At 50.2% G+C, this 13,349-nt stretch overlaps 1 protein-coding gene across 3 annotated transcripts in view; it reads right to left on the bottom strand.

Annotated features, from left to right (window-relative positions):
* Positions 1-13,349, bottom strand: part of unc5cb (unc-5 netrin receptor Cb) — a 110,654-nt gene that overhangs the window by 30,586 nt on the left and 66,719 nt on the right. For all 3 annotated transcript variants that reach the window (XM_081702711.1, XM_027003507.3, XM_027003506.3), the window contains one exon: positions 8,425-8,528. In XM_081702711.1, the coding sequence (XP_081558837.1) occupies positions 8,425-8,528 (104 nt within the window). The remainder of the gene's footprint in view (positions 1-8,424; positions 8,529-13,349) is intronic.

Genomic DNA, 13,349 nt, shown 5'->3' with positions numbered 1-13,349 from the left:
TTCTCACCCTGCCACTCTCTCTCTCTCTCTCTCTCTCTCTCTCTCTCACTCTCACTCTCTTTCTCTCACACACACACACACACACACACACACACACACACACACACCCAGATGACTCTCTGCCTGATTGTCACCAAGACATTCATAGCCATAATTGGCCATTTTAAGTCATTAACAGAAAGTAAATTGCCACATGTCAGCTGTCATAAAAAGAGGGAAGGAGAGAGAGAGAGAGAGAATAAATGAGAGCGATAAAGAGAGAAGGAGAGAGAGAACACGGGGTGGGAGTCTATACAGTAAGGTCACGCAGAGGTCACTGAGCAGGACCGGAGCAGGACAGTCTTTTCCGACAGAGCATCGATCCTAATGTGCGTTTTCATTCCTGTGACTAAGGAGACGGAGGAGAGCAGACGGCATACTGCGTGTGTGATTAGCACACGCTCGGCCTCTAATATTCCTGCAGGAAATGAAAACAAATGGGCATTACTCAAATAGGGAGAAACATTAGCGGCCAATTATTAGATTCTGGATGCATCAAGAGACGCTGACATCAGTTTAATTTTAAACAGCTGGGTGTGTGTGTGTGTGTGTGTGTGTGCATGCTAGTATGCCACTGCGTGATAGTTAGATGTCGCTGTGTGACTGAGTGCGCAGTGCAGATGGAGGCAAACCTACATTAATATCTAACGAGCCACGGCAGCTACTTTAAATGGCAGCAGTGAAAAACTGTGGGCCAATCAGATCAGGGAGGCAGCTTGCAGGAGGGCCCTGGTCCTAGCCTCGCCCCCGAGACAGACTGAGTGCGCTCAGTCTGGAGGCTGCCTCTCTTCTTCCACGCGGGTTTAAGTGGACCGTGGTGGCGTCTCCTCCAGGGTTTGACTTATGGGCTGGGAAAAGTACATCAAAAAAAAAACAACAGCAATCTCGCTGGCCTGTGATTTCATGTGTAATGGGGTGTAAAGATCTCAGATGCTTTCAGGATGAAAGAGCCCAAAACAAAGGAACTGAAAACATTTCTGCTCCAATCTGCTGCCACTTTAATCGCCTCCATATTGTTGGGATTTGCGTGCCCGAAAGCAACATACACGCGACACGAACACAAATGGTCTCCAGCCCTGTGAGTGGTGACTCCACGCCTCCTCACATTCCCCAACTCCCACTCCTGCTCTGAATAATTCACACTCAACGCTCGACTGGACCGCACTGGGGGGAGAGCCTCTGAAAATCACAGCAACTCTGTTTACTTCAGAGAACAAACAGCGTAAAACCTAAAATAATCTGAAAAAGACTGCGCCAGAAGCCAAACTACCGAACGAGAAATTTCCTGAAAAAATCAGACCCAGTGCAGCCTTCAGTTGGGTTCTATTGGTGTGTTTTTGTGTGTGTGTGAAGGTCAAGGTGCTTCAGTTTAGATATGTTATAGTCCAGTCAGGGATGCAAAGCCCACCGTGTATGAATGCCAGGACACAGGTAGAGTGGGCGGAAAACACTCTCCCTCTCTCACACACGCATGCGCACATACACGAACACAGTGGGAAAGCACAAGTGCGAGAGAGGTGATTAATAGGTGTTGTTCGAGGCTTTCTCTGCAGAGCGGCTGTAGAAGGGCAGGGCTAAGCCGTAAGCCCTCTCTGGACGGCCTGCACACAGATGTCCTAATTAACACTGAAGGTCGACCAGACTGCTGGGGCTGCCCCACCTCGCCACCTTTTTTTTTTCGAAAAGATTTTTTATTTCCTTCCTCTCCAGCGAGTGGCCACGCCCACCGCTATCGTGTCACAGAGCCGCTGCCCCATCATCTCACTCGGTTTTAGCGCACACCTCACAAAAAAAGAAACGAAAGAAAACAAAACAAAAACACACACAACAGGGGAGCCCGGGAGGGCCCCTCAGTCTCGGCCCGGGAGCGGGAGGAAACCGGTAATCACACGGTTTAGCGGCAGACCAGCTTGCCTCTGAGAAAACCCGAGCGGCAAAAGATTCCTGATGTGGAGCGCCACAAACGGAGAGGCGAGAGGCCTGGAGACGGGGGCAGCAGGAGAGGGCTTAACGATCGAGGCGGCTTTTTCCGGCAATTTCCACCCAAGCTGTGAGCTCAGAGGACTGCAATTTCAGCCCCTCTGCCACATCAGCCAAATTGCTCAGACCAAACTTTTCTTAGACTGCTTCTGTTGAATTTCAGAGCCCAGCAGGCTGTGTGTGTGTGTGTGTGTGTGTGTGTGTGTGTGTGTGTGTGTGTGTGTGTGTGTGTGTGTGAGTGAGTGAGCATGTGGGTCTTCTTTATGATTTTATTATTCTTATAATTTACACTACCACGTAAATCTCATCTATAAAGGCAAATAAAGTTATCCGAACAAAATGAAGAAATGAAAAAAGAGGAGAGAGTTATGAAGGATTCAGACATATAGAAATATATGCTTGGCATCTGTGGGGAGCAAAAATATGGAAAAGTGGGCCAAATCAATGTGCATTAATATTAATACCTCAGAATGTGCCAGAGAGCACAATATTATTTTGTGTGATGAAAATCTGTGTTGTGACACTGAACGAGTTTCGCAGAGAGCTGAGGTCCCCAGCCTTTATGGTGCATGAGGTGGGGCGGGGCAGGACCAGGGCAGAGAGGCAGGGCGGATGAAGCATCCCTAAGCTGCCGTTACCAGAGCTCCTGTCCAGACGGAACTCTGCTCCGTTGATGTCTCATCTGTGTCACTCCGGGTGGAGGACAGTCTCGCTCAGTCGGACTGTTCAGTGGGGGCTCAGATTGTGGGGAGTGCAAAGCCCACCTTCAACCACTTATCACTCTGTGTGTGGTGCGCTGCCACTCGGACCATATATGAGTGTGTGTTTGTGTGTGTGTGTGTGCCCTTAATGAATACACTTTCCCTCTCCCTCTCTCGCTGTGTCCAAAGCCAGCCACTATACTCGGAGGAGCCAGGCTAGTGGAGCACTGGAGTGTACACTTCAGAGTGCCCTGGAGTGCACTGGAGTGTACACTTCACAGTGCACTCTGCTCCCTCACTCCTCCTATACATGCAGCCCGGGCTAAATTCAACTCCCACACACGGAACAGAACATGGCGAACCAAAACCTCACTGCAGCAGAGGCTGGAACTCCACCACAGGACTTCACAGCGGTGTTTGTTTACAAACAGCCAATCCCCGACTGATTCAGCGGCGTCCGGGTCTCCGGGAAGCGGGGGGGTTAGTTGTGTTCTCGTTAATACTGCAAGATCGTTTCCAGCCAATGCACTAATTCAGCACAAAACCCTCTCTCCCCTCAGACATACAGCAAGCCTCCCCAAAACAAAATGACAGATAACAAGATAAAAGAGTGCTAAAGAGACTATAATTGGACAAAAGACGTTAAATATCATTAAGCACACAGCAGTGTGTTTCGTTATAATAAGCCTGAACTGACTCACTCATTCTCATTCTCATTCTCTCTCTCTCTCTCTCTCTCTCTCTCTCTCTCTCTCTCTCTCTCTCTCTCTCTCTCTCTCTCTCTCTCTCTCTCTCTCTCTCGCTCGCTCTCTCTCTCTCTCTCTCTCGTCCAGGTTAAAGGGAAGGAAGCTCAAATCCTGCCCCACTCTGCCAGAGGAACTACAGGGTCAGCAGCACGCGGAGCTGCTCCAGAGTGCGACGGACCTGCTGGCTTATTGGAAACAGAGGAGGGTTCTCTCTGCCAGCGGAAAGTGCATCCAAAGAATTCAAAACGACAGTTGCTGGTCACAGTTGTTAATGCAATCCAGAACAAGAGGGAAAAAAAAAAACGAACTGTAAATATTGAGTGATGCTTTCTGCTTTTGAACCAAAATCTTCAGTGCGATCCGACAATTTGTTTATTTTGTTTAACAAAAAGGGGAAAATCTTAACTTTCCAAGTGCATGGAAATGGTTGACGTTGGCAACCAAAATCCTGTCAGATTCATACTGGGACTGTTGAGGCATTCCGAGCACCTCCAGCCATCTCCTAGGCTGTGGAAAATGGGTCAGTGGTTGCGGTAGCAGCAACATGGGCCTCTACCCTGCGGCGTGCCAATGACTCTCTGCCCACCATCGCTCGGCAGGACCCCGGCTTGCCTGGCAACCGCCTGAAGAAAAAGAAAAAGGAAAAAAAAAAAAAAGCCGTTTCCATGACGACAGGCTCGCCAGCACGCTGGCGCACCATCACCTCTGAACCGCATCTTTATCTGAGGGCTCTGACAAGTGTCTGCAAGAGGCAGAAGAAAAGGGCGGGAGGGGCGCGCAGGGATACGGATCCTTTCAGACGATTTGTGCGCTCGCCAAAGACGCCACACTTGAGAAAGGGGGGGGGGGTCACGCGAAAAGGGGAAAACTAGACAAGAAAAAGGAGAAAAAAAGCTGTCGCTCACTCGTGCTGCAGTCCTTTTGGAGCACATAAAAGAGCTCATGGGGGACTGAATGGGGAGGCTCCTCAAAGGGTTGCCAGGTCCTCCTGCCCATAACCCCCCACAGTTAAAACCCCTCCTTTCCAACAAACTGGTGGATCAAGAGTTACGCGCAGCAATGTGGATGTCAGGAGTGAAAAACTAATAAATAAAACTAATACTAATAATAAAACTATTAAATAAAACAAAAACTAATCAATAAAATTAATAGTAATAATAAAATGAATACCACTAATAAAACTAATACTAATAAATAAAATTGATACTAATACTAAAGCTAATACGAATGTTCCCGTTTTCTAGCACACTTCATCAGCCCATTAAAAGAAAATGGAGACATATGTAGACATGTCTAACGCGTCCCCCAGTCTGAATGAATGGCTGTAATGTATACACACTGCATGATTCATACCAATGACCCAACTGCTGTGCTATTCTAAATATATATATATATATAAAAACCCGGACAAAAAGTTCACAGCCGCAGTATTTCAGCCCCCCCAGCCTAATGTGAAGGCAAGCGCGCCAAAATAAATATCTCCAGCTTGTTTGGGGCTCGGAGCTGTTGGCACTAACTGCTGTTCAGAGCAGATCGGAGAAGATGCGTCCACCATTGCGCCGGCCCAGGCCGAACCAGAGGACAGCAGGCGGGAGCGGGACTGGCCCGGGATTCGTCCGTCAGGACGGAAGCTCTGACAGGAGCTTCCGAGTCGTGACTCCTCAGGTTTTCCGATTGGCTCGTGCGTTTACGTGCCTCCGGAGCAATGCAGAGAAAATGAATTATCCAATTGCTCCGGGAGCAGGAGTTGCAGCGCACTCGGGTTACAAAACGCCACGTTTCATAAAGCTCGTTCCCGAGACAAACAACTCGGCGGAAATTTGCATCCAAAGCGGAGTTCGCTACATTTACGGGTGACATTCCCAAACACAAACAAAGGCTGGCACTCCACAGACGGCTATTACCATAACGCCTTGCTCTCGGAGAGGACTACACATTTCTGATTCCGTTTGAGCGATGCCCACCCATCCAGTCGTTGCATAATCCCAGCCGTTTGGGAAGCAGATTGTCCTGCACGACGATCCAGATCCAAACACGCAGAGAAGGAACGCGATGACAGTGTAGTATCGGATTATTTATGCTACATTTTCCATTCCCTTTCAAAGAGGTTGGGAACAAACGACGGTACCAGTTAAAAGCAGACAGAGAGGATTTGAAAAGGTTTACGCTATAGCTCACTGTACTCGAGACTTTTATTTGAATAGGGATACGTTGAACAGATCAGAAGGGATGTAATATGTGAGAGACGCAGGAGCGGAACAGACGATTGCATCATAATCCCAGTCTAATCAGATCGTTTGTCCCCGCATACAGGGGGAGTAATCCCTCAGCTCCCATGCTCCCCTGCTGCATCTCTGCTCCCTACTTCCAACGCCCACCTGCTGCCGGGAGATTGCTCCGCTTTGACGAGCCATCGCCGCCTGTTTCGGTAAACGTGTACCGTCTGCTTCCTCCGCCGGGGAATTTGTGGTGCTTAGGATACGATGCCTGGGACTGGCCGTTACCAGGTAACTCGCGGTGCTCCGGCAGTGCCGTAGCCCCGCCCACTCCCTCCACCCCCCCCCCCCCCCCACACCCCCCCACACCCCCCCAAGATGGTCTCTCCGCACGGACCGCGTGCACCTGTGACTGTGCACGATGCTGCGACCAACCAGGCAGTCTGCAGGTGTGCAGGCCTAGAGATGGAGGATCAGGTCCAGGGAGGAGGTCTAGGGACCAGACCTACAGACCTGGTCTACGGACAACAAATTTCCTCTCCTTGACCGCCGCTGCTCCCGACCTCTCGCCAGTCACGCCGACATTTCTGCCAATCTCATTAACGAACAACGAGGAGAATAAATTGAATTCTGTTGTCTTGAATTTTTTATTAAAATTTTTTTTTAATTTATTTAAGCACTCTGAGCTTATCCTCTTTCAGATGTAATTGTCTACACGGCAATCAATTACTTGAAGTCTTAAAATCCGCAAAATGTTACAGGGAGACGTCATACTTTCAGCTGTGTGTGCGTGTGTGTGTACAGGAGGAAGCTCTGTTTATGTAGCTCTGTTTCCCAGTTTCCCCGAGGCGTCCCGTCTGACAATGAGTCCTTACTGTGTCGTGCGACCTGTGCAATTTAATTCCATACTTGCTATACTTGTCATTACGGCTGACCGGGCTGAAACGGCACTCTCCACAGTGGCTCTCCCACCGCAATGGCGGAGAGAGAGAGTGAGAGAGTGAGACGTCAAGCAGGCGCACAGGCTAACGGAAAGACATGCCCCTCATCTCCGACGCTCCAAAGACAGAGCAAACAAGAAAGAATAAAAATGCGTCCCAACAGATCTTGCTGACTGGAACATGATTTGTTATACCTTTGTTAGAACTCCTTGACAGCCCAGAAAAAATCCATTCAGTGTGTGATCCCACAATACAATTTCAAAAACACATGGCTTTTTAAACATTTTTTTTTTTAAGATTCTTAGAGTCTTCTACGCGTTTTGCTCGAAGCTCTGCTCCCGTGCCTGAAGCGCTCCCAGACGGGGGCTTGGCTTCTAACAAACTGGACACAAGTGCATTATGGGCCACCTGGTACCGTCAAAGCTATCGACCGTGACGGCAGGCTGCGCGGCAGCTCCGGTCATTTTGTCTGGCTGTTTCCCGTTCTGCCGTGACTCTCGTTGGCGCAGCCTCTCTACGCCCCGTTTCAAACAAGCACCACAGAGATCTATATAATCTCACCCGGAAAGCACGGCTTAACGGCAGGGCGGAGGCGTTTCGGCAGCACGGGCCCGTGTGTTGCTTTGGGGGGAAACTTCAAATGAATCATCTACGGTTGGTCAATTAAGATGGAACGTGAAAGCGGAGGATCCCGTTTCCTCGTGCGAGTATCCCAGAGCTACTGTCAGACCCGACCTTTCCTGCAGGAACGCTGAGCCGAACGGTCGCTCCATACGCGTTTCCAAGCATCTGCAGCATGTAGGAAATATCTCAGCCTATGTGGGAATAACATAGAGGCTTAAAGGAGCTTTCTTATCTGCTCCATGCTCAAACCACACATGGAACAGCGCCGAGAGCCAGCAGCGTTTACTGCAAGTGGCTTCGGCTGGGAATTCTATTCCACATACGTAAAGAGCATTAATGCAAATGCACACCGTGGCGCTCTTGTCCCGACATTCCCGCCTCCTAAACCAGGTCGTTATTCCAAACACACACACCGCTCCAAGACGCGACTTCCCCATGGCAGTTCCGCACTCACGATATCCTTGTGTAGTGAAGACGATGATAGATAATCATAAACATAAACATAATGGTTACGCGGCTTATGAGGAAGAAATAAAGGGAAAAAAAACGCAGTGCCCAGAGCGGGAACGTTAATGCCTCCCCTCGGATCTGTCCATTTGGAAAGCTAAGCCTGCCTGCAAGAGTTTACTCATGGAGTTTCCATAAATTGTTACTTCAAAGCAGACACAATACGGCCTGCCAATGTAGCTTTCGAAGCTACTGAATGTTATTTTGCTGTTCTTCTCATAAAGATGCCCCCCCGCCCAATTTCCTTTGAAATGTGTTTTTTTTAATTGTTCAAATTTCATATATTTCTATTTATTTTGTGAAATGCCCTTTAAACAGCCTGCCTGTTAATCCTGTTTAGCTGCAACTTTCTGGTGTAGTTAGGCCAAGTTGGTCTGACAGTTCCACTGCAGGTACGATCGATATCTGTAGATCAATGTGTCCCGTTCAGCTAAATACAGATTAACAGGTGGCCGCTGAGGCAAACGTTACTAAACAAAGTCTGACATTTACGTTTAGTGATTTAGTTATCTGCACATCAGCTAACTGGGAGCTTGGCATCTGCCCTGGTAACAAAAGCTAATCTCTAACTCAATACAGAATTCATCAGCAGAGAGTGCAGCTGCTCTATTCTTTGTGTGTGTGTGTGTGTGTGTGTGTGCGTGTGCGTGTGTGTGTCACGATTACGTACCTCTGCAGCAGGTACCCCTTCAGGTGGGCGGCACTGAAGAAGCACTTCCTGTTCTAGAGACACTTCCTTCCCAAGAGGCTCCTGGTCAAATGTTTTCCTGAGATCTGCAAAAGAAACCCAGAAGGGTTTGAATGGAAACTGTTCCTCTGAATTCTGCTGGCAGTGAAAGGAAGTCTTCCTGAATTCTTCTCCAGAACGAAACCAAACAAAGTGGAATTCAGACTGCCCTACACTACACATTCATTAGTATGGAAAAATCTGGAAACTCCTGTTTGTTGCTGCTTAATTATACTTAATTATACTGTTTGTAGCGTTTCAGTAAAATTCTGAACAATCTTTATCATCAAACAAAGAGGGGTTTTCACCTCAGGGATTCAGTGGGTCCAGTGACCCTTGAACTCCCATGCCATCAGAGGGCAAGGAGGGACCTATTTGACCTTTTTCTCTCGGTGGCGCTAAGTGCGGCGTTCTCCCCTGCCTCCGCTAACCCTGCTGAACAGAGCTATATTGCCACTCAGCATTCACCCTGCTGCACTCTGTCTCCTGCCTTCCTGGGTACATATTTGACTTTCAGCTCAAATATAACATACCTTCTCTATAAGGCTGGGCCAAACTACCAGCGCACGCAGAGGGGCGGAGCTATTTTTAGTGACTGTATAATGAGGTGGGGTTTTTTTTCTATCTCCTGATAAATTCACCATCATTAATGAAGCAGTGCATTTTGGGTAGACCTTTGAACAACCCGATGAAAGGTTTTTCCATGAAAAGTGGCTCCAGTGGAACATGGGAGGAATGGCCTACATATCCCGATGCCAAGCCCGTTCCAGCTGCCGGATGGACACGCCGATCTGACATTTAGGATTCTACAGACTATTCTTCCTGTTCATCTTCTGGCATTTTTATTTACTGCGTTTACTGTTGAGGCGCGAACGAGAACGGGTTGACAAATGGTTTCCAGCCTTTATCTCCGACGTAAACAAAGAAGCAGCGCCGTTTAATACAGCGCTCCGTCTCTTCCGCTACTGTTTAGCCGAGCTGGTCCCAGATACACGGCGGACAGAGAGAGACGACAGCTCTGCGTTTTGCATGAGACGGCTTCCGAACGCAGGACCTTTTGTTTATGTGACAGTACAACACCAAAGGGTTCGAGGCGTGTCACGTCTGGCGCTGCGCATCCAGGAGCCCGCGCCCAAACATCCCTTTAACATGCGGAGGAAATGTTTTACCTGGGATAAAGGGCTACGGGGGGGTGGCTCGTTTTGCGGTGCGATAGGCGGCTCAGGCAGTGGCCGAGCTACCTGTCGGGTGGCGTGACAGGTGGCTCGAGTCATCCGCGGGCTGTTCCTCAAAGCTGATCTCGCTTGCGGCTCGGGCCGACAGTGATGGATGGCCCCGGCTGGCGCCGCCACCCTCGGGCCCTCTCCACCTCTCTCTCTCCATCTCTCTCTCTCTCCATCTCTCTCTCTCTCTCCATCTCTCACTCTCCATGTCTCCCTCTCTCTCTCTTTCCATCTCTCTCTCTCTCCCTCTCTCCATCTCTCTCTCCACCTCTCCCTCTCTCTCTCTCTCTCTCTCCCTCTCTCTATCTCTCACTCTCCATGTCTCCCTCTCCATCTCTCCCTCTCTCTCTCTCTCGTTCGCCCGCCGTCCGTCGGCTGATCCCAGCTCCGGCCGGGCGAGGGATTTCACGTGTTGCTCTAATAAAAATCCAATATTTCTCCCTGTTCCTACACTTGATAAAATAGGTGTGCAGGCGGAGGCAGGAAGGGAGATGTGGCTGGCACGCGACCCGCTTTGGGCTTCATTACATATATATTATGCTCTGTGGGGACAGCGTGATGTCAAGACGAGAGAAGAAGGCAATAACCCGGCCGAGCTGAGCGGAGCAAAGCCTTGTCACCATACCATACCTACCATACTCATCTCCAGCGCTGAGTACGGCGCCTACGGCGGCTGGTTTAGGACAAACAAAAGCGGGGAAACCAGAGAGAGGACATCTCGGCAGGACCGCAGCCTGTGAGAGCAGCTCTGTGGAGACACAAGTGAGCCCCAAGAGCTGAACGGGGGCGCTCCGGCTGTCGGGACCTGGAATGTGTTTCCCTTTGTTTGAAAAGGTCAGGTCAGCTGGTGGGAACTTTAATCAAATGCAGATCGACAACGTGCATGTGCATGTGCATGTGCACATGCACACTGACACATGGCGACTGATCCTCCAGTGATGCTCGATATCTCTAGGTTGCTTTTTTTAAAGCTCTAAGCCAGATGGAATTCCCTTATTTGGTTATATGTAGATAAACACATGCGTACAGTACAGTGAAAGAGTTCTCTTTGCAAAGCCCAGATTCTTCGGGAGCTGGGGTCAGAGCTCAGGGTTGGCCTTTGCACGGCACCCCTTGCTCAAGGGCCCAACAGTGGCTTCATGGCAGGGATTCGAAGCCACAACCTTCCGATCGGTAGCACAAAGTCCTGTCCGCCACGACCCATCCGAATATCCCAAAGAATGTTTCAGACCAGCATGGCTCGCACCAGCACGGGAACCGCAGGTCCCAGCATGTGATAACGGTCTCCCTGGTGCAGGAATCTAGACCAAAGGGAATGCTAACACGATCCTAACACTTCAGGAGCCGCTGTGAGACGTGTTAGTTAAAGTGTGCTTCAGTCAGAGTGTGTGCTGCAGATGAAGGCAGGCTCTCGTACACGTTTGACACAGGGATAACAGTAATTGCTTTAAAAGTGATACAATCAGGCATTTTCCAAAGTTTGCAATTATATTTTGAACGGAGCAAGTGGGAAAAAAAATAGAGGACTGCTTTGTTCGCTGGGTTCAGATGAGAACACATGCTCTGGTCTCGTGGGGAGGGTATCCGTGGCCGGATTCCTGACTGTTCTGAATGCTGCTGGAATGAGGTTCCATCTCACGACTGTGGAATGCACCCTTAGGGCTGTTGGAGCCATTCTGTGCTCGCGCTGACCAAAAGTGTTTTTCTTAAATCCTTTTGGGGTAATTTATGCACTGCCTCGAAGGCCGGCTTCTGTGCCCCTGAAATACGGCTGCGACTGGCGGACTCATCATCTTGGCGGGGAAGCTGGACTTCCCCTTATTTGCTGACAGGGCACTTGCTGTGTGAACACACTTTCACGTGTTCCTGGGTCAGTGAAAGGGCATGCACTCGGGTCGCGAAATAAAACGTGTACGGTGGACGCCACGGTCCGTGAAGCCAAAAGAACTTGAGGGTTTGAAAAGGGGATGGCGGGGCACGGTGGGGTACTTTGGACCGTAGGTAGGGTGTGGGGCCAGGTGTGGTACAGGGTTCAGTGGGCTGGAGGATGTTAGGGTGTGGTACAGGGGGGTGAGTTGAGCTGGCAGAGCACGGGGAACAATGGGTCGCGAGAGCCCTTGCGGCGTGCGGAGGTTGATGGGCAGGAGCACGGCGGCACACACACAGCGGAGACGCCCGGGCGACCTTGCGGGTGTCTGTCCGCCCATCACTCGCGCAACAGCGACACAAGGTCACTGAGCAAGAGAGAGCGAGAGACCGTGTTGATCAGAGAGCGAGAGAGAGCGAGAGAGAGAGTAGTGCTGAGATGTCACTGGTGCCCGCACACACGCTGCTGATTTTAATTATGCAGACGTGCCAGCGAAACAGCACACAGCTGAAGGCATGAACTCACCTCTCGTCTGCAAACACGACGGCGGCGAGGGAGCAGCGCCTTCACAAAAGCATCCGTCTCTCTGGCTGTATGTGTTAGCAGCTGCTGCTGTGGCCCGTTGCAGAAAGACTCTGTTTCTGCTGCCTGAGTCACGCCATGATGCAATCAGAGGTTTGTCATGTTCAACTACAGTGGCCTCCTGTAATATCAGGACCCCCTCTGACAAGAACTGAGTACACACACACACACACACAAACACACAGCCACAAACATACACACACACGCGCACACACAACTACACCCACATGCAACCGCCATACACCCACACGCACGCCATACACCCAGACCTACATGCGCATATAACCTCTCTCAGACACAGACACACACATACACGCACACGTATGCCCAGACCCTTTCATCCACACACACACACACACAATCTCCCCCACAACACACACATGCACACACACACACACACACACACACAGCATCTTCATCCACCCAGATGCCTGCTGTCACCATGGTCTACATCGGAGGCCATTACTATAATAGCGTGCGGTGGGGCCCGATTTTAAGCGGCAACGGCGTCTTGCTGCACTGGCCACAGCACCACTCAGGGATTGCCACTTTAAACAACTCACTCCAATTACCAGCATTCTCATTCCATTACGGCCTTCCTACGCCCCCCCCCCCCCCCCGGCCTTCTACAGCTCCCCTGGACGCACACGGGTGGAATTAATTGGTGGTGTTCCGACACGTACGGGCGCGAAACGCCATCGACTGAAAATCGAACAAAGTCACCCTTGCCTGTTGCACTTTATGTTGCAATTTTTTATTTTAATTAATATATTTATTTCTTTTATTGCGGCTGCCTGTTGGAACTTTGAGCGCTAATTGCCTGCCTCTAAGTGAAGTCCGAAGCCGTTGCTGGACCTTAAGGGAAGCGAGTCGGAGCGTTTTCTGCCCTGGGGCACGCTCTGCGAGGCCGTCCCAATGCCGTTCTGTGCTCTCGGCTGCTGGCCGTAATTCGGACCCAAGCTCTCTGTAAACATCGCCCACCCTCACTAAGCCTCATGTACTCTGGCGGGCCGAACTCCCCTGACGCCTGCGTGTCTGCCTTCGTCTCAGAAAGACACATTACAGACGCTCTGAAGCCAGACAGCCCCATGCAAAGGCGCTTCTAAGCTCCTTCAACAAACGTGGTCCATATTTTTGCACGGTTCCGACTGCTGGGAGAAACACGAGCGTTGAATAATGTTGAGGGGGAACGGAGT

This window comes from Electrophorus electricus, chromosome 19, assembly GCF_041902795.1.
Source record: "Electrophorus electricus isolate QZ-2024a chromosome 19, ASM4190279v1, whole genome shotgun sequence".
Lineage (NCBI taxonomy): Eukaryota > Metazoa > Chordata > Actinopteri > Gymnotiformes > Gymnotidae > Electrophorus > Electrophorus electricus.
This window is presented reverse-complemented; position numbering and strand designations above follow the sequence as displayed.